At 42.6% G+C, this 22,441-nt stretch overlaps 1 protein-coding gene across 2 annotated transcripts in view; it reads right to left on the bottom strand.

The window, feature by feature from the left end:
• The window catches only part of NUFIP1 (nuclear FMR1 interacting protein 1), a 58,304-nt gene that overhangs the window by 23,489 nt on the left and 12,374 nt on the right, over positions 1 to 22,441 (bottom strand). Inside the window, exons 6-8 of one of the 2 annotated variants that reach the window (XM_069068705.1) lie at positions 20,772 to 20,867; positions 5,263 to 5,355; positions 344 to 591 (exon numbers count right to left, since the gene is read on the bottom strand). In XM_069068705.1, coding sequence (XP_068924806.1) covers positions 344 to 591; positions 5,263 to 5,355; positions 20,772 to 20,867 — 437 coding nt within the window. The remainder of the gene's footprint in view (positions 1 to 343; positions 592 to 5,262; positions 5,356 to 20,771; positions 20,868 to 22,441) is intronic. The other variant, XM_069068706.1, reaches the window with a different exon arrangement.

Consider the following 22,441-nt stretch of genomic DNA (forward strand, 5'->3'; position numbering starts at 1 on the left):
ATCATGCTCAGGTCGGTGTGTAGGGTAGAGGGTGAGTATGATAAGCAGAACTGAAGGGGGAAAGGTGACCCAGCTGTAGCATGTTAGTAGAATGGCATATTATTACTCTGAAAGGACTGACAAGAGGGATAATTTCGAAGATTCCTAGTAAATATGGTCTGATGAGGAATGAAGTGTGGGGAAAACCAACTGAAGCCTTTATTCAATGACCAAGGACCAACTGGAGGTCTACCATACCTCCTGACAGAGAGGTGGGTGATGCACTCAGGTGCAGCAAGAGCCCTAAGCATGCGGAAGGGTGGGGACGGCCCTGCCGTCACCCTACGCTGCCCCAGAACCTCACCAGCGTCGCTGTCAGCCAGCACACCCAGAGGATCCACGTCCTTTGGGTAGAGCTCGGTCTGGGCCACATGGGACTCTTCTGCTGGAGAGCTGCCTGATGGGGGGCCAGCACGAGGCTTGTCTCTGGCCGCGCCTTCACCCGCTTCTGGCGGCTGGCCGCCATGCCACTTCTGCCACTTCCTGTGCTTCCCATGCTGCTGCTTCCTTGATGCTTCATTTGGAGGCTGCTTCCACTTCCTCTGCATCTTTCTGTAGATGAGAAATACAAAACTTCTTAATAGCAAGGTTTTAGTTTTTAATTCTCTAGTGGAAAATTTAATCTTGAGCATTAGACCCGTGCAGCATCTGATGCCCCCCCTCCGTAAGAATGTAAAGCCCCCTGAAAGCAGGGACCTTGTCTTACCTAAACTTTCTCTCTTCAGCACAGTACTCCGCACAGAATTTGATTTATTAAAGGAACATTAATCTTCCCAAGAAAATAAGGAGATTTGGAAACAAAATAAAACATTAACCAAAATTTTTTAAAAATAGGAAAAAGCAGAAGAAAGGAGGGGTCACTGCCAACCTTACAATGCTGAGTTATTTTAAAGTAACTGGTTTTTGAGTACAGGTAAGACAGATGTTAATAAGCATATAAGTGAAATTTAGTGCACTAAACATGTATTTACGGTATTTATATCAATATTTATGGTAGGAGGCACATGCTGGGCCAGGAGCTAGGACGTTTAGACAGGACACAATAGTCCCTGTCCTGACAGATTTGAGAGTCTAGTGAAAACAACAGCTCTTGCTATGGACTACTCCCCTTAGGAGCAAAACTCATCTAGTTTACTGAAACAAACAAATAAAACCAACCAACAAAGAACTGGTAAACAACATAAAGTCACAAAATGTTACAAACTAAATTTTGTTTTGTCTTATTTTTGCAAGACCCATCACACACATTTTCTGATGAAAAAATGACAAATGTTTGCTCTAAGGCCTAGGGACACCTGTACAATCTGTCACTGTATCCAATGAGGATGCTCTCACTCTTAAAACTAACCAGTATTTGATGCCATGATAGGAACTTCACAAAAGTCACAAAAAGGTCCTGTGGTATTTCCTTGTCTCCAGACTGTCACAATCCTGTGAAGTAAGAAGGAAAGTACTGCTGGAGAAATACAAACACGTGCTCTCTTCCCTGGGAGGAGGGACCTGTAAACAAGGTGGGTAGGAGACAGGCCCTATACCCAGCTGGATCCATCTGCCTCACAGGCTAAGAATAGCGCCCACCCGAGGTCTGCCCATCAGTGAGGCCTCCCCACCTGCACCTGGAACGCATGCCTGAATGCTGGATACCTGAAGCTTGCCCTGAGTCCCATGCTCAGTCACACCTGCTGCTGGCACATGTTCCCTGGACCAGGATGAGCCATTCCAGCTACAGAAACTGATCTATTCAGGAGGCACATCACCCAGGAATGGCCTTGCTGAGGGCATCATGCCCTGCTGCACCGCAATGAGAGCCCTGGAGATGGTCCCCTCCTACAGTCACTGACCTGCATCTTTATACGCCAACCTTCAATTCCTCTGGGATGAAGACAACTAAATGGTCAGTGTGGGGATCACTGTAGATACCAATCTAGTGGGGTCATCTGCTGAGCTTGTCTGGGCTCATCCCAGCTCCAGTCTGATTTAATTCACCCTGGGGTCACCAAGGACCCCAGATTGCGACACAACTGCAGGGTGGTCTCAATCTTATACAGCTCTGTGGAACATGTCATCACCGGGCTAGGCCAAAGCTGCCATCACCTTCTTCCCAACCCCATCAAATATCTAGACCTTCAGAGAGGACTCAGAATGAGCCAGTGCATCCTCAAGGACAATCAGGTACAAGCTCCATCCTCATTCCATGCCCACTGGATCTAACTGGGGGGATGAGCATCTCACATAAAGGTACCACGTGGGCTACATGGGTGACTGCAAGCCACACAGCCAAGTCTAGGCCCACCTCAATCTCATCAGCTCAGAAACTCGGACCTCCTCAGTACCACCTGCCCTGGGCTCCCTCCCTCCCTCTGACTGGACAAGAGACCGTCAGGGAGCTCTGCGAGGATCCTCCATTTCAGGAGAGTGCCCATGGCCATCACTTCCCACCTGCCGCCTCAGTACTGGGCAGCCCGCTCTCCCCTACCCTCCCTGCTTCTTTTTTATGTATTGTCTTCCCCCAATAGATTGTGAGCACCTTGAGGGCAGGAACTGCCTTTCACCTTTCTTTGTATCCCCAGGGCTCCCTCAGCATGGTGCCTGGCATTCAGTGGGCAATTAACAATGGCTTACTGACTGGCTAGTAAACTGTGAAAGAATTCGTTTGTCTTCAGTACCCTCCCATCTTCTAGCTCCTGATACACCCCCGATACATCCCAATCTACATCACTCCAAATCTTGCTCTCATCAAACTGCCCCAATCCATAAGACACCCCCCGAAATGAGAATTAAGGTGTTAGCTAATAAAAGTCTAACTGCTTGAATTTGCATCTTTAACGCCCACGGACTTATCAAGAGTGACCTTGTAAAACGAAGCATATAAAAGAGGAAAGGAGGACCACAGAATCATAGGTCTAGCATGGGAATGAAACTTGGGAGGTAAACCAGTCTGATCTCATCTTACACAGGGAAAAACCTGAAGCTACAGTCTGAGTGTGAGCTGGTTGTAAGCGATGGGTTCAAACTCACACCCTCTGACTGCAAACTCCATGTTCTTCCAAGTCGTTCAGACACCCTCTCAAAGACTACCTGCCTTGCCAGCCAACTGATCACTCCCTGTAACCACACTTCTGGGGAACAGCCCAGGGTACTCCTGATAGCAGCTCTGGCAGTGGTTCAGTCAATTATCCCACACTAAAGCAGCTTCTTGGGGGCTGACAATCATCAGGTCACCTTCTCCCCATCTCATTGTGAGGAAGCAATTAAATTAATATCTCTACAGACCACTGCTTCAAAAGGACTGGCCTCCTGTAACCAATACCTTTAAGACACTTATGAAGGTACTAGAGATTCAAAGAAAAGAAGCTACATATTTAGGGGTGACCATAAAAGAGTGAGGCTGATGTTCATAGGTAGCTTATAGAATTAATCTCATTATATGACTGCTAGTAAAGGAAACTGAGAGCAGGTTATAGAAAACAAAGGGTATAAAGGCAGGGGTAAATCCCAACAAGTATCACAGAAAAAGAGCTCCAGTTCTTTGTTGGTTTCTTTCTAGACTCAGTCTTTAACGTACATACAATTCATAAAATCTAAATCTTGAGCAATTCACTATTAGAGCTACCAAAGCACAAGATGAACTTCATCCTACCCCATTCATCAATAAATAAACTGCTAAATAAACAAAATAAATCGCTAAATTCTCCGACTACAGAATCTTCTTTTTTTTTTTGTCCCTAACCCACTAAGCAAAAACCCAAATCAGTTGAAAATGGCAGGCTGAATTTATGATGCTGCCATGGGATAAAAATGTGATCCCATATGCCTAAAACTGTTACATTAAATACCACCACCAAAAACCTGTCACCAAACAGACAAGCACATCTATCATCACTATATCTTGCTTTTAAAGTCATACTTTGAAATCCAGTATTCTGGGCTGAATCTGAGGAACTTTTTAGATGATTTGCCCCAGTCAGATCTGAAGTCAGAGGCCTTGGTTTCATCCCTATCTCTGATCCTTACCACCTCTAAGACCCTGAGCAATAGTCCTCTTCCTCCTCCTAAGAGTGGTGAGCACTTTAAAGTCTGTGAAATGTTTCGGTCCTCACAACAACCCTGGGAGGTAGCTGCTACTATTATCCCCATTTTACAGAGGAGGAGTCTGAGGCAGGAAGGGGTATGCCGGAATGCATTAGAACTCAGATCTTCCTGACTCCAGGTTCCCTGCTCCATCCACTGCACCCCCAGCTGCCTATCACTTAAGCAAGACTTCCCTGTAAGATGAAGGGGTTGAACCAGATCTCCTACCTCCCCACAAAAGTCACTTCCTAAATAATTTTAGATCTATGATAGTTAGACTACAAACAGAAATAGCCTGGCATAGAGGAGTGGGCTGAACTTGGAGGCAAAAAGCCATGAGTTCAAATCCTCGACACCAGTTATCTAAGGCTTCGTTGTCTTCATCTGTGAAATGGGAATCATTTATGTGGTAGAGCACCCACTTCACAGGTGACGTAAAGCACTTTGTACATCTGAAAGCACTGGGTGTAACGATCATACATCGTTTCATGAAAGGCATCATGGCAGTAAATAGAGAGCAGGCTTTGGATTCAGAAGAGCTGAGTCCAAGTTCAGTGCCTGTGTGACCACTGACTATCATACCCTGAGCAGCTCTCAAAGACTCTAAGTTACAAATGAGTTCCACACCAGATGCTTCCCATGCTAATGAAAGCACGGGTCTAGACCAAATTTAAAAATCATTTGAAATCCTACAACCTAAGTCCATATTTCATAATCCTTGTGCTTTTGGCCAATGACCAAATAAGGTGGACTGGGTCCACTGAATTAAGTAGAGGTTATGTGCATGCCAGTGGAAAAACTTCTTCTTTAAGTAAATTAAGGATAAGGTCTCTGAAGTTAAAACAACTGAATGACAAAGGTAGGTGTACAGTACCACTCACATTTCCCCCACCCCATAAACACGGATTTCTTTAAATTAAGGAAGCTCTGGGAACCCTTCCAGCATCCAAATCAATCAGATATTCTTGCCAAGAACAAAGATGTCACCACTTTTGAGCCAGGAAGGAAAGTCTCGAGAGCAAGGACTGGAGAGCTCCTGGCAGTGGGATGTCACACGTATTGTTTATAAATACATTCTGTTAAAACAAGCAACAAGAAAATACAAGGAAGTCCAAGGGCTTAAAAGACTCCGCTCGTGAACAGAGAACTCACCCAAACTGTGCTGTTGATAACGCTTCTCCTCTCTGCTCCTTCTCCTCTTGTAGCAGTTTCTTCTTTTCAATATTGGCCCGGGTTGGAAAATTTCTGCAAAAGAATTCAAACTATTTCTAAAAGATTTCTCAGCATCTCCACAGTTGAGTCACCAAGAAATTTCTGCATTTAATCATTATTTATTTAAATCAGTGAGGGGCAGCTGACTGTGTCAGGCTTTTCATTTCTTCCAAAGAGATACCTTTTAGTGGTTTAAGTCGTGTCCAACTCTTCACGACTCCATTTGGGGTTTTCTGGGCAAAGATTCTGAAGAGGTTTGCCATTTCCTTCTCCAGGTCACTTTACAAATGCAGAGTTAAGTGACTTGCCCAGAATCATACTGCTGGTAAGTGTCTAAGGTTGGATTTGACCTCAGGAAGATAAGTCTTCCTGACTCCAGGCCCAGGTACTGTCCCCTGGGCCACCTAGTTGCCTCTGAGATATTCTGAGAGGAGGGTTAAAAAAGTAAGATGCGTGTGTTTTCCACATAATACTCTCCACAAGCTCCTAAAACATGAAGAAACAAAAAAATTGTAGATTTACAAGCTTAGCTTCTTTACCTGCAATACTGTTGGGGAAAGTACTTATAAAATCAATACAGAAATACCTTTAGGATGCAATACTGTTAAAAAAACAACTTGCCTGAATAACTAACCTCCCATGATAAAGGGCAGACCTGGTGGACTAACAAGAGATAGACTGATCCTGACTTTGGCAAGGGTTCCAATGCTGCCATACAAGTCAAGCTGGACAAATATAACTGGGAGTGCATGACCACGGATGGGGTGAATACAGAAGCATGAATCTGAAGGCCGACCTAACAAACAGTGTCCTAAAGACATGGTCCTGGGTCTGGTTAGATAACTGCATTGGAATAATGAAATAGAAAAGTGTATTCTTTATTTAATTTAATACGATATATTTTTATTATATTACTTTATAGAAAAAATTGAGGCCTTTCAACGTAAGCTTGCTCTTCTCCATTTTCTTCACCTCAAAGCCCCTGACATCATCTCCCGTTTTCTCTTCCTTTTGTCATCTCTGATGAGAAGGTAGCCAACCTCTGAATATGCACTTGAGCCAATCCTCTCCTATTTTCTCCAGCAGACTGCATCCTGAATTATCCCTCCTTTCTCATGAATCTCTACCTTCTTTTTCTCTATGATTCCTTCCCTACAGCCTTTAAACATGCCCAGTCTTTCCCCTCCTTAGAAAACCTACACTAAAACCAACTATCCTTTCAAGCTGTCGTCCTACCTCACTCTTTCCTTTCTCAGCTGAACTCCCAGAAAAGGCTGTCTATACTTGCTGCCTTCACTTCCTCTCCTCTCACTCACTTCTCAGCCCTCTGCAATCTGATCCCCAACCACGTCATTCTCTCTCCAAAGTCATCGACAATCGCCACATCTGACAGTCTTTCCTCAAGCCCTTTTTCTCAGCCTTCTTTACCTATCTGCTCTGACACTAAGGACCACCCCTTCCTCCTGCAAACTCTCTTCTCTCTGGGTTTTTCTCACACTGCTCTCTCCTTGCTCTACACTTGCCTGTCTAACTCTTCCTCTACTGGTCATCATTCCTATCACACCCCCTAACTACGGATGATCCCTGAGGTCTCCTCCTAAACCTCTTCTCTTCGTCCTCTACATTCTCTCTTGGTAACCTTAGCAACTCCTATGGGTCTAATTATCACCTCTGTGACTCACAGAATATGGACAGACAGAAAGGGATAAGTGATGTATGGGCAGACGGAGATGGAGCCTAACAAGTGATAAAGAGGGATGATAGGCTTATAGGCAGACAAATGGACAAGTGCTATGTAGGCAGATGATATAGATGACAGATGGACAGGTGATAAATGATAGGGAAACAGACAAACACACGGCTCAAGCATCACCTTCTGTGGGAAGTCTTTCTTGATCCCCCTACCAAACTATCTTGTGTTTAACTACTTTGCATATATTTATGTATTCGTTTCAATTTGCGATTACCTTTGTGCAGGGATTTTCTCACTCTTCATCCTCCTAACTAGAGCATCCAGTACACTGTAGGTGCTTACTAAATGCCTGTCTGCTTACCTGGCTGATTCTCTAAATTTGCAGATGACAAGAATGTAGGTGACATGGAATGGCTCAGACCCAGGAATGGAGGATTAGAGAGTGGTACGTACAGTGGTTCTCCTTTCACAACTGTGACTAATATGGGCATCAGTTTTACATGACAGCACATGTACAACCTACATCAAATTGCCTACCACTTGAAGAGGGGAGGGGAGAAGGGGAAGAAGAAGGGGTGGGGAGAAAAATTTGGAACTCAAAATCTTGTAAAGATAAATGCTAAAAATTGTCTAGACATGTAATTGGGGGGGAAAATAAAATGCTGATTTTTTTTTAAAGTGGTACATTTTAAAAAGGGAATTTAAAAGTTTTAAAAAAGGAATAGCACTGATCATTGGAAAATGGTCAGAAAAAACGACCATAAATACATTTCCATAAGGAAAATTTAGGGAGACTTATTTGGGTTAAAAAACAAATTATATACATGCAAGATGGGGGATTATTACAGATCAAGAGCCCAAAGGGATCTCAGAGACCACCTTCATTTTCTAAAGGAGGAAACTGCAGGGGCTAAGTGGCAATGACTTGCTCAAGGTAACGAAGGTAGTAAAGATTAGAGGCAGGATATGAACCCAGATCATCAGTCTTTAGAACCAGTGCTGCTTCCATTATTCCATGCTGCCACCCAGTGGGCTGAGTGGTTATAAACGAGAATGAGAGAAAGTGATCCTGGGGACACTATGGATGAGAGAGTAAGATGCCCACAAACCAACAACACACCCAGAAGCTTTTTAAGGACAAGTATGACTTAAGCAATCCTCAACTTACACTGTCATCTTATGGTGTTTCAAGCTGGGTGGGTTTTTTTGGAGGGGGCAAGGCAAGGCAGTTAAGGTTAAGGGACTTGCCCAAGGTCACACAGCTAGCTTTATCAAGTCTCTGAGGCCCGATTTGACCTCAGGTCCTCCTGACTCCAGGGTCAGTGTTCTATTCAACCTAGCTGCTCCTCAAGGTGTTTTCTCAATCAGTTTGTTGGGAACCCAGAACATGCTTTCTTACAGAAGCAATGTCATACATGAGATCAAAGAAGGAAGGAAGGAAGGAAATCAATTGATCACAAAGTAACTGAAGTACAGTCCTTACTAACATTATTATGGACCCCCAGCTACCTCCTGTAACAGCACTTGTATGGGAGGATGTACCTGCAGTTCCAAGTTGGGCTACCAAAGAATCTGTTTCTCTTGCCCTAGCTGAAGGCACCAGCATCCAGGATTCAGAGGGCAGTGAAAGGCCAAGACCAAGGCCTCAGTGAGCTCGTGGGGTACAGACCCGCTGTCCATGTCAACCCCAGGTGACAGCTGTCAGTCTCAGCCAGTTCATCACCTGTTGCTTCTGATCAGGACTGCCCTCCCTGCCTTTCCTGGCTCCCTGCCCTAGAGAAAGCAGTCTTACAGCCTCTTCTTCAGTACTAATCTCTCGAGAAAGTACACAGAGCTTCTGAAGTTTTGTAAGACTTTTTACAGTTAGTAACAAAGGGAAAACTCAAGCAGAAAAAGGATGTGTCCGATGCTCACCCTCCCACCCCCACTTTCTTCCACTTAGACTCAGTAGGGAAGGATGGTCTGTCTCATAGGAGTTAATCTTGCGTTGCTGAATTACAATGAACTAAAATATGCTGATCTACCAATCCAAGAAAGGAAAACCAGGCTTCAGAACCAAAGTCCAATATGCTTAAGGCAGGGTCTTGGGGCACCTGCTAACAGAACTCAAGCACCTAAATCCAGTTAGATGTTTACCCAGAAGCAGGGAGAGTCTGGTTCTGTGCTCCTGAACTAGAGAGGAACGTGAAAAACTCCAAGAAGACTCAGAGCCAACCTATGAGGAAAGGCCAAAGGAACGAGAATTACCCAGCTTGGGAAAGGAAAGGTTGCAAGGTGAAAACAAAGAGGCTTTTTTTAGAGAGAGGATGGTTACCAGCTGTTCTCCATCAGAAGACAAAGCATGCCCGAAGAGGCTGATGAGGTGAGATGATAGCTTCCCCCTGGCCCCACTCAGTCCAGGCACGAAAATTCTGGGCTGCTCACCTCACTGCCCATCCAGAGATGTCCTCTCACGTCCATGCCCAAAAGTCACTCAGCCACACAAAGGTCACCACTCTGACTGTCTAGCTGTGTGCTTCCAGTATCTCTGCCCTTTACATGATCACAGAATTAACGGTTCAGAACTGGAATTCTTAAAAAGACCATCTACCAACCCCCTCATTTCACAGAGGAGGAAACAAAGACACAGAAGTTGAGCATTCAAGGCCACTTGGATTTGGGGGGACTTACCCCTTGATCTCTGCTTCTAAATTTAGTGGCCTTTCGGCCGTATCCCATTTCTCACACCTTACCCCACTGCATGCTCTCTGGCCTCCTGACTGTGCCTCCATTTCCCAACCCTCAGCATTTTCTCTGGCTGTCACCCATGCCCAGAATGTTCTCCCTCCTCCTCTTGGCATCCCAGCCCCCTGGTTCCCCTCGAGTCCCTGTTATAGGAAGACCTTTCCAATCCCTCTTTATTGTGGTGCCTTCCCCCTGCGCATCTGCAAGTCGATGCCATTCACATCCTGTTTGTACGTAGCTGCTGTCCCCCCACCCCCGGACAGTGAGTTCCCTGAGAGCAGGGACTGCCTCTTGCTGTTTCTTGAATTCTCAGAGCTCAGCAGTACCCAGCACACAGTAGGCACTTAATAAATGCTGACTGACTGACACTGCCCCTCTCCAGCACAGGGCAAATGCTCCTATTACACTGCACCAGCACACATGAATATGAGCTGCTGGAGGGCAATGACAGCAGACAAAAACTTCAACGAGAAGAGGAGTGAAAAGGACTTCTGGGACAGCACTAGAAAGCACTCAGCTGGGGGGGTGGGAGGGGCTTCTTTTCTGGAGGTGCTTAAGACCCCTTCCTAGCAGAGAGTCAGTGCAATCCTGCTGAAGGACAAGAGGACCTCACAAAGTCCACTCCACAGCCCTAAGAGCCTGATCAGAGGAACCAAGGAAGTTAGTTCCCATTTCCTTCCAAGTTTCATCCTCTTCTCACTTGCTCAGATGAGAGACAGACATTAAACTAGAAACAAATGGTGAAAGCAAGGGGACAGAGAGCAAAGTCACCTCAAGAAGGGGAACAAGAAATGATCGATTCAGTTACAAACAAAGACAAAAAGCCGGTCATTAATTTAGCTGTCTCTAAAACACGCTAGGCTCTCACAAGCAATCTGGAACCCACACCACAAACATAAAATACCTAAGGCCTTTTCCCTCCACCCTCCAGGAAGCAGGAGCTGTGAGAAGAAGGAAAAACCACCCACCCTCTTAAACAGTAGGGCTCTTTGATACAGGATACAGTTTAAGTTCCTGAAGTACACTTGGAATAACAAACCCAGAGAGTACCAAGGAAAGGAAAATAATTTATTCCTTGTCCCTACAATTATTTGAGATCAAAATCTGTAAAGAATTTCTCCCCTTAGGTAGAATGGCGCTCATTAAGCACCCCAAATCTGATGCCTCCTACGTGCCAGGCTCAGGGAAAAGCCTTATGCTTCCAGATCACTGAATGTCATTATACTTCCCTTAAAACTAGGTTCTGAAAAATCTATTTAACAACTCTGGTATGGAAGAGAGGCGAATAGTTCATATTCCACAGTTAGAGTAGGAAAAGATCTGGAGGTTTCAGTGGACTTCAAGCACACTGTGTTTCAGGAGGACAACCTGGCAGCCTAAAAGGCTAAGGCTGTCCTAAGCTGCAGAGGCCTTAGCACAAGGGACTGTCCATTCCCCTGATCAGTCACACTAGGAGCACTGCTCAGTTCTAGGAGCCGCATCTTAAAAAAGGTAGAGACAAGGTTGGGCCCGCGCAGAGGGTCACCCAGATGACGACAGGTCTTCAGGACATATTCTAAGAAGATGATCTGAAGAAAAAGGGAACTTTTGGCCTGGGGAAATACAGAGAAGACTTGGGGGATGTGCTGGCTGTCTTCAATTCCTGCAGATTTCACAGCACAGAGGAGCTATTAGATTGGCTCTGCTTGCCCCAGAGGAGACAGGACACAGAGAAGCAAACTGAAGCCTGATAGAGGGAGGCAGTTATAGAGGCAAGAAAAATCTGGTAGTGGAAGGCAGTGGGTTCCCACTCCATGGAGGTCTGCAAACATAGGCAGGATGACCGGCTAGCATCGAAGGAATTCTTGTTCAGAACTGGACTGGCTACAAGGGGGCTTCTGAGGGCCCCTTCCACTCAGACGGTAATGACCTCTGCAAGCCTGAATGTTCTTTTCAGGGCTAAAGTGAATCACGCCTCTATCTTAGCATATAAAGAAATGTTTTCAAAATGCTATACCACACTTAAGAACAGAAGGACAAGACAGTTAAGCTGGGGACTCCCTGAACTAGTCTATGGAAGCTGGACCAGAAGCCAGAGGCCCTCACTTCAAACCTGCCTGCTTGCTACCTGTGTAAGCCCAGCTACATCTCTTAGCCTCTCGAGGCCCATTTTCTTCATTGTAAAAAGAAGGGGTTCAATCAGATGACCTTCAAAGTTCCTTTGGTCTATAGATCTATGACTCTATGTAATTAAGTATGATCTTGTCCTTTTATTAGACTCAACACTTGTCACAGGCTTCCTAAGGCTCCCCTCCAGCATTCCCCTCCTTCTGTCCTTGCCTCACTGGCATTCCGAATCTTCAAGACATTCGACGGAATTCTCCCAGAGCCAAAGTTAACTACTAGAATCAGCCATGTAACTACACCACCTAGTGGACTCCCAAGTAGACTGGAGTTCTGTTTTTCTCCTTTTCATCTCATACTTAAACAATAAAACTCAACCACCTCTTTTGCCTATGACAAAGCATGGAGAAGTCATACAACATATAGAGAGAGACTGAGGTAGAGATATTTAAAAGCAATCAAGTCAAGATAAAATGCTACTAAAGGAAAAGAAAACCCTCTGGCATAAAATCTTGATACTAAAAATTCATTCTAAAATTAGTTTTTAATTAAGTACATTAGGCCTCTTTTACTTACCTTTCTTCAACAATAAGGAAGTAACTTACAAAATGAATCTTTGAAACAAAATCCCCAAACCCTAAATTATAAAAATTTTCTGAACAATTCTGAACAATTTTTAATATGGCCAATTAGATTCAATATGCCTTCCAAGCATAAACATTAGAACATGGAAGCTTTTGGAAGAATTGTAAATATGATGGGAAAGGGAGATTCTTCATCTTCTGCCATGAAGATGAGAGTTTTGAACACTAGATCTGACTTCAGAGGATCCAGGTTCATATTCTGGCCCTGTGACTTAATATAGGATGACATTTGGCAAGTCACGGCGTCTCTCTGTAAGATAAGTAGATTGGAAAAGAGCCTTTCTTTTTTTCCCTCCACTTAATATTTTATTTTTTTCCAATTACATGTAAAGATAGTTTTCAAGATTCACTTTTACAAGATTCTGAGTTAGGGGCAGCTAGGTGGTACAGTGAGTAGAGCACCAGCTCTGGAGTCAAGAGGACCTGGGTTTGGATCCGGCCTCACATACTTAACACAAAAAATAGCTGTGTGACCTTGGGTAAGTCACTTAACCCCAACTGCCCTCCAAAAAGCAAAAAAAAATTAAAATAAAAACAAAACAAAAAATTCTGAGTTCCAATTTTTTTTCTCCCTCCCTTCCCTCCCCAAGACAATAAGCAATCTAATATGGGTTATACAGGAACAATCATATTAAACACATTTCCACATTAGTCATGTTGTAAAAGAAGAAAGGGAAAAAACCACAGGAAAGAAAAAAGAGAAAATAGTATGCTTTGATCTGCATTCAGACTCCATAGTTATTTCTCTGGATGTAGATAGCATTTTCCATCACGAGTCTTTTGGAGTTGTGTTAGATTACCATATTGCTGAGAAAAGCCTAGTCCATTGTAGTGGGAATATAAATTTAAAGATCTTCCCTGCCCCTAGGCTAAAGTGCACCTGGAGCCTGGGGTAGGAGGCTTGTTTTTCAGTAGATACTTTTTGATTGGCCAGTGGGTCCAAAAGGTTGTTACATTCTCTGAGCCAGAAGAAGGCTATATAAGCCCCGATGTGTAGCTTTGTTTTGGGGCTCACTTTGAGAAGTGTTCTGTGATTTGATATGGATTCTGGGAAGCCGTTGTCTGGAGCCCCCTCCCCCCCCTTTGAAAAACCCAGATGTTGATTGGGTATGGATGTAATGGCTGGACAGTTTGGAAAGCTGTCTACTTGATCTGTTTCTGTCTTGATAATTCTGCCTGTATACTTTGAAGTTTGGGGTGCTGACCTCTTTCCCCTGAACTAGGTAAACGATACATGTTTGACTGATTAAAGTAAGCTTGTTAACCCATTTTGAGTTGCTTTCCTTTGTCAAAGCAGATCTAAGAACCTGTGGTGGCAGCAAACCCTGAGGACGCTTAGGGTGCTTGCTGCTACATCCATCAAAGCTGGTCATCACACAATGTTGTTACTGTGTACAATGTTCTCCTGGTTCTGTTCACTTCAGTCGGTATCAGTTCATGTAAATCTTTCCAGGTTTTTCTGAAATCTGCCTGCTCATCACTTTGTATAGTATAATAGTATTCCATTACATTCATAGACCACAGTTTGTACAGCCCTTCCCCAACTGATGGGCATCCCCTCAAGGAAAAGAACATTTCTAAGGCCCCTCTCAAGGTCTAAAATTATTATTTCATGATGTAATGAAATACAGAGAAAAATCTACAAAACATTTCACAAGATTCTCCAATGTGAACCCTGACACTTGGTGGCTTCAATATGACGTCCAGGTACAATGAAAAAAAATTACTGATAGAAGATTGTAAAATTATTTTGTTTTAAAGGACAATTGCCATTTTAAAATAATTAAGATGGATTAAAACTAAGACGTTAAAAACATGGTTTTACAAAATAACTAAGACAAAGATTTGGAGTAGGGAAATTATAAATGTATTTTTGAGAAAAATCAAGCAATTCGAAGCAACACTCAAAAAATTTCTATCTGTCAAACACATGTATGCGAAACTATATAAGAGCATCTGGGAATGCCTACAGCTAAGTACTACAGAAATGACAAATAATGGAAATATTACAAAGACCTCCAAAGGGTGTCAGATGTATAACTATTTGGTTTTCAAAGGCCTCAAGGGGAGGAAAATCTATAGCTTACCTTGGTAATTAATTCTGGTACTCCTAACTGAAGACAAGTTTAAAATGTTTTCTCCTAAGAAAACTTCAGTGTTCTATATGAATCCTTAGGGAACCCACATCTAATTGGCACCACAAGTTGAGACCTGGCTTGGGAGGGCTTAAGGAAGGAAGAAAAAAAGGAAAGAAAGACCCTTTTATTCTTGTCCTCAAGGAACTAACACAATTTAATTCAACAGATAAGAAATAACTGAAGACAAAGCAATTTATCAACAAGTGTAAATGATATTTGAACCTATGCTGTCATCCTTTCCGCAAACACCCATTTCAAGTTTCCATCACTGGCCTTCAAGTCTCATAGCCTTGCAACCTTGGGGTCACCTTTTAATTAAACTGAATTGAATTCAACATAGAAGCAATTTGCTGGTAAATCTGCCAGAACACTGGACACTGGTCTTAATTCTGATAGTCACAACCTCATCCTCTGAGTGAGTCTACCATCACAAGGTACAAGCCCGGTTCCTGCCTCTATTTTCTCATCATCCAATCTAACAGGAAAAGCTAATATTTAGATAGCACTTTAAACTCTGCTTCCACATATATTATCTCACAGGGTCCCTATGAGGACCCTGTAAGATAGGCATTTTTATTATTATCCTCATTTTACATATGAGGAAACTGAGGCTGAAGAAGTCTGATTACTTGCCCAGGGTTACAAATCTACCAAGTACTGGAGGCAGGATTTGATCATGGATCTTCTGGGCTCTCAAGTCAGCATTCTATTCACTATTCCACCTGGCCTAGAAATTGCAATCTTAAGCTGAAGCCAGTATAACAGGAGGTCTCAGTTTGCTTATTTGTAAAACAAAGAGCTGGACTATGCAATCTTTAAAACCTTCTTCCAGCTCTAAATCCTCCTTCGCTCAAGGTTTAGACTATCTCCTTGCTCAAAAGTCTAGAGGCGCTCCCAACTGCTGCCCATTTAACACCCAAACTTCTCTTCACAGGCCTTAAAAAGCTCTCCACTAATTTTCCACCCCATATCCCTGACAATCTTTCCTGCAATTTATACCGCCCCAGAAGGCCAAGCAAACCCATTTCCTATAAGTAAATGAACTAAATTTTCAGTCCTCTCAACATGCATCACTATTACTTAAAAGATGAACTTGATTTCCATAGCACTTGTTGCACAAAACCACAAGGGGGCAAAGTTTGCATTAATAGGAAAGCAGCTACTTCAATAATCAATAATGTTTTAGAACACGCCTCATCTGACTTTTCTCTGTGACTGTCTCATATAATGAGAATTTGTGTTAAAAAAAAAAAAGGTGGCAGAAGTGCTATTGGTTATTGGTACTGAGCATAACGAGTCACCTATAAAAAAGGAGAGACTGAGTAATTCTTATTCTTAGCTAAGAGTCTCCAACAAATTATAACTTGACTCAGTTGTATACAAATTCAAACAGACCTATAATGAAAATATTTCCTGAACCCAGGCTGAGAGTCTTGAGTGCCTGCTATCCAATAAGACTGGAAGTGTTAGACACTGCAAGGCCTACAAAGACAGGTAAGACTGGTAGGAAACGGCCTCCATTAGTTGGTCATCTCACTGGGGAGATAATAAAGACACATACATGAAGAAATAGACCATCCTCAGTGATATTCTTGCTGCCCTCTTTCCTGCAGAATACCCACCCACTCTTAAAGGCCATCTCAAATTCCATCTCCTTCAGGAAACCTTCTCAGATATTTCCCTCCACCTTCACCCCTCAATGGCGAACTTCTCCTTTCAGGCTCTAATATATTGCTTTGTGCTTCTTCAATCATGTAATATTATAAGTTCCTGACAGGCGAGGATTTTATTTTATCTAATTTACATATTTCTCTAGTGTCCCTTGTGCATACAAGAGGCACTCAATAAATGTCTACTGTGTTTAATTGAATTGAGGTTATTAGAAACCGATTGCCCAAAGAAAATATGAGGAAAATGGTGCAGCTCTGTCATGACTGTATAATGACACGATTTTTTGATCTGAAGTAATAACTCAATAAAGTCAAGAATATGACTTGGAGCAAGGGTGTCTCAGCCAGAGAAAAAAGCAAAAATTAGCTAATTAAAAGAGATAATCAGGGAAACTTCATTTTGCCAAAAGATACCACAGACAATGAAGTAATATCAAAAATTCTTAACAGTAAGTTTTTCTGATAAAGATCTCATTTAAGTCAAATTTATGAAAATAAGAGCCATAACCAATTGATAAATGGTCACAGGGTATGAAAAGGCAGTTTTCAGAAGGAGAAATCAAAGTTATCTATAATCATATGAAAAAATGCTGGGGTAACTAGGTGGTACAGTGAATAGAGCACCGGCCCTGGAATCAGGAGGACCTCAGTTCAAATCTGGCTTCAGACATTTAACACATTTACTAGCCATGTGATTTTGGACAAGTCACTTAACCCTAATTGCCCTCCAAAAAGAAAAAAAAAAAGATTATAACCATGTTTAGGGAGTGGCTAGGTGGCACAGTGTATAGAGCACTGGCCCTAGAATCAGGAGGACCTGAGTTCAAATCTGGCCTCAGACACTTAACACTTACTAGCTGTATGACCTTGGGCAAGTCACTTAACCCCAACTGCCCTCCAAAAAAAAAAAAAGGTAAAAAAAATGCTATTGACTAGAGAAATGCAAATTAAAACATCTCAGAGGTATGACCTCAGAGGGATTGGGAAAGGCTTCTTATAGGAGGTGGGATTTTAATTGAGATTTAAGGGAAGGCAGGAGACAAAAATGATCTAATCATGGGGGACAGCCAGAGAAAATGCCCGAAGCCAAGGGCTGAATAGTCTTGTTGATGGAACAGCCAGGAAGTCAATGTTACTGGATTGAAGAGTATGTTTTGGGGTGGAAGGTATAAAGAGGGTCTGGAAAGGCAGAAGGGGGCTCAGGGATGAAGAGCTTTGAATGCCAAACAGAGCATTAGCTTGGCTAACATGACAGAAAAAGAAAATGATAAATGCTGGATAGGATGAGAAAAAAAATCATTCATTTTTTGAGAGGGGAAGCTAGGCTAGATTTGAACTCAGGTCCTCCTGACTCTAAGGTCAGAGCTTTATTCACCGTGCCACCGCCCCAGGTCCAATCATTCTTGAGAACAATTAAGAACTATATCCAAAGGGCTACTAAAATGTGCATGCCCTTTGACCTATAAATACCACTACTAGGTCTGTATCCTAAAGAGGATACAGGATACAGTTAAAAAAGGAAAAGGATCTATATATACAAAAAAGATTTATAGCGGCAAAGAATTGGAAATTGAGGGGATACTCATCCATTGGGGAATGGATAAACAAGTTGTGGTATATGATTGTGATGGAACACTACTGTGCTCTAAGAAATGATGAGGGTGATGGTTTCAGAAAAACTGGGGAAAATCCATATGAATTGATGCAGAATAAAGTGAGTAGAACCAGGATATCATTGTACACAGTATCAACAGTACTGTGTACAGTGATCAGCTGTGAAAGACTCAGTGACTGAGCAATACAACAAACCAAAATCATTCCAAAGGACTTATGATGAAAACTGCTATCCACCTTCAGAGAGAGAACTGATAAACTCTGAGTGCAAACTTAAGTTTAATTTGTTCACTTTCTTTAAAAAAAACATAACTTGGAGGCCTCCCTATTTGCCAAGAAATTTGCTAGGAATATTTGCTAGGAATAACAGAAAGCAGTGAGGCAAAAAGTAGGTCTGGACCAGCATTTTTACCAGGGGCAGGGAATCTGTGGCCTTGAGGTCACATGTGGCCCTCTAGGTCCTCAAGTGCAGCCCACTGACTGAATCCAAACTTCACAGAACAAATCCCCTTAATAAAGTGATTTGTTCTGTAAAACATGGACTCAGTGAAAAGGTCTCACCCAAGGACCTAGAAGGCCACATGTGGCCTCAAGGCTGCAGATTCCCCACCCCTGATTTATAACGTATCTCACAATAAGTTTAAAAAGGATACTTGACTTAAATATAAAAAGATTACATTATTTTAAAAATAAGAGGAAACCAATGGAGATGTCTTTCTTCACTAAGGCTAGGGGAAGAATTCTTAAGCAAGAATTCTTAAACATACAAGGTAAAAGAAAATGCTGATTACATAAAATTCATAAGCTTTTGTATGAATGGCAGCTAAGATAAGGAAATAAGGAAAACTACTGATTGGGGAAATACCTCTCTCTCTTTTTGCTCTCCTCCCCATAGCTATGCATATGCATAGCTAAGATATAAAAGAAATTAACCTAAATATATTAGGCCAAAAGTCATTCCCTCAGTGGATAAGTGGTCAAAGGACAGGAAGAAACACGTCTACCAAAAAAAAAAAATTAACCCCACATTTTATTAACAATTTTTAAAACTGCTACAAATCTCTAACAATAAAATAAACCACAATCAAAACAAATCTAGGATTTTACTTCACACCCAGAAAATTGGCAAAGGTGACAAAAGATGGAAATTGTCCAATGTGGAGGAACTCTGGGGGGCCAGGCCCACTAACACAGCATTGGTGCAACTGTGAATTGATCTCACAATTCTAGAACACAATCTGGAATTAATTTTTAAAAGTGACTAAGATATCCAAAATCTTTTGACCCTGATATCTTACTGCTAGGCATATACCTCAAGGAGGTCAAAGGAAAAAAGGTCTCATATCAATCAATTAATCAATCAACAATCATTTATTAAGCACCTGTCGGGTACCAAGCACTATGCTGTGCACTGCGGGTACAAAGACAGAGGCAAAAGTCCCTTTCATCCAGAATCTTATATTCTGTAGGGGAGACAACAGGTGCCTGTATGGGTACGTGCAGAACACATACAAGAACACCTTGTGAGTGGGGGAGCAGCTGGGGGAGCCAGGAAAAGTCTCACATAAAGGGGGATCTTAGAGGAAGTATTCTAAGAGGGGTGTCTTTCCAGACATGGGAGACAGCCCTTGCAAAGGCATGGAGACAAGAGATGAAGTATCGTGTGTAAGGAATAGCAAGAAAGTCAGGTTTTCTGGACTAAAGACTGGAAAGGCAGGTTTTGAAGAGCTTTAAATGCTGAAAGTTTCTATTTGGTAACAAAGAATCACTTAATTTTGTTAAATTGGAGGGAGGAAGAAACATGGTCAGAGTGTGTCATGGAGGCAAAAGAGATCAATCAATCAGTGATTAGATGCCTACTATGTGTCAGGAATGGTGCTAAGTTCTAGGGACATAAAAAGAGGCAAAAGAGAGTTCCTGCCCCCAGGGAGCTTACAATCTAATGAGGGAAGGCAACATGCAAACACATATATACAGATAAGCTATATACAGGATAAAAATCAAGGGAAGGAAGGCACTAGAATTCACAGGGATTAGGAAAGATTTCCTACAGGAGATGGGATCGTAATTGGGACTTAAAAGAGGCCAGGGAAGGCAGTAAACATAATGAGGAGGGAGATCATTCCATGTATGGCGGGCAGCCAGAAAAAATGCTCAGAGCCCAGAGATGAAGATTCTCTTTTTTTTTTGGAGGGGGGAAGGCAGGGCAATTGGGGTTAAGTGAGTTGCCCAAGGTCACACGGCTAGTAAGTGTTAAGTGTCTGAGGCCAGATTTGAATTCCAGTCCTCCTGACTCCAGGGCCAGTGCTCTATTCACTGTGCCACCTAGCCACCCCCAAGATAAAGATTCAAACAGTCAGGAAGCCAGTATCACTGGAAAGAAGGGAATGTTTTGGGGAGGAAAGAATAAAAAAGACTGGAAAGGTAGAGGGAAACTCTGTTATGAAGGGTTTTAAATGCCAAACAGAAAATTTTATATTAGATCCTGGAGGCAATAGGGAGCCACTGGAGAGTGTGTGTGTGTGTGTGGGGGGGGGGGTCATGATTAGATTTTACATTTGGGAAAGTCACTTTAGTGGCTGAATGAAGGATGGATTGGAATGGGGTGAGACTAGAGACTGCAACCCCCCAGGCAGGCTACTATAGTAGTCCAGGTGTGAGGTGATAGGGGTGGGGAGGGGATGCACCGATGCAAAGGTGAAATCAAATCAAGAAATTGAATAGTAGAGAGGGTGCTGAGATTCAAGTGAGGAAGATACAGCATCAATCCCCCACAGACAGGCTTGAGCTTCAAGGTCTATGACTGTACTATAAGGACCAATGACAATGGAAACTTCAGAGAAATACAGGAATAAGCACTTACACAGAGAGAACCAGGAAAACAACATATCCAATGACTACAGCAGCGTAAGGACCAAGACCAAAACTGAAGGCTCTGTTACGATGTCTAGACTTGACCCTGAAAAGAGATAAGAAAATGCAGCTCTCTCTGTTCACTGCAGAGATGGAAGAACATGGGGACAGGATTCTGCATCTGTCAGACAGTCAATAATGTGCTGACTTCGTTGCTCTGGGTTTTCTTTCTTTTAAAATCTTTACATAAGAGAGTTCATATGGGGGGGTGGGAGGCAGGCGGGGGACACGACAGGGATGGGACTATATTCAGAAATAAATGTGAAGTAAAAACAATAGGGAGTCAAACGAAAATATCTGTAAAATCCCATCCAGTCCCTACAAAGTGGCCCCTTCCAATCTAGAAATCTAATACCTGTGATCCCTCCTTCACCCAATATATGTGACCTATTTATTTAAATGAATTGGTTTACTGATGGTCCTGATGCATTAATGTATTTGCTGGCCCAAATTAAGTTGGACTATTAAGTTTCTCAACAGTGAAAATAACTGATTCCCTTTAATCCCAAAGCTCTACAAACAGCTTTAATCAATGATTTTGATGTGATCACATTAACTACACCAGAGAAAAACCAAAAGAAATTCCAACAGGCAGCATGGCAGCCAGGTCAATTTTCAAACGGCCTGCGTAAGACTCTGGCGGGTGTCTATTTCCCTTCCCCTTAGGTTTACTGGGTTTCATTTGTTTTTTTCAGATACAGAGAAGCAGTGCCTGAATTAGTTAAGGTGCCACAAGCGCCTTCAGTACTACTGTCTGTATCTCTTACAGTTGTTCAGTCATTTTCATGTGTGTCTGACATTTTGTGACCCCATTTGGAGTTTTCTTGGCAGAGATAATGGAGTGGTTTGTTATGTCCTTCTCCAGCTCATTTTTCAGATGAGAAAACTGAGGCAAACTGGGTTAAATGACTTGCCCAGGGTCACACAGCTAGTCCGTGTCTAAGACTGGATTTGAACTTAGGTCTTCCTGACCGACAGAGCCTAGTGCTCCCTACACTGCACCACCCAGATGCCCATTTATATCTCTAATTCTGCTCAGTTTACCAGTCCCTTCTGAGAAGTTGGGTCTAAATCAATCCTAAAGGCTCTTTAATAAAGTAAGCAGACACTGATGGACACAAGTTCTCCCTCACTCACCCGAAACAGTAAGACAAAAACTTCTTAAATCTCTGAATGAGAAAGAAATCTAGGTCTCCAACTGAAACAAGAAAACCTTACTTCAACACTTCACAGGACATGGGATCCCTTTGACACGGCTATTTCCTGCAATGAAGTACAATGAGAACTATCCTGTGCATTCTCATTCCAGCCTTCCCATAAAGCCTCCACTCAACAGCTACGTAATGCTCAGGAGGCTTCTCCTGTCTGCAAACACGCGCTCCCGACCTTCTCGTTTCTTTGGTCCACTCCCTTTGACAACCTGCCATATATGGATGTGTGTGTGAGGGCACGTGTGTGTGTATTTGTATATATTTATATATACTACATATACTCTAGAGAGATCATATATTCTCTATTACATATACAGATACCTCTAAATATATGTATTTATATATATACATATACATACACACACATATTTCAATTAGCAAAAATCTGCCTTTTCTCTCTTCCACCCCT

This window comes from Petaurus breviceps, unplaced genomic scaffold (genome assembly GCF_028583685.1).
Source record: "Petaurus breviceps papuanus isolate PSGF00001 unplaced genomic scaffold, PetGlider_PUasm1.0 90769, whole genome shotgun sequence".
NCBI lineage: Eukaryota > Metazoa > Chordata > Mammalia > Diprotodontia > Petauridae > Petaurus > Petaurus breviceps.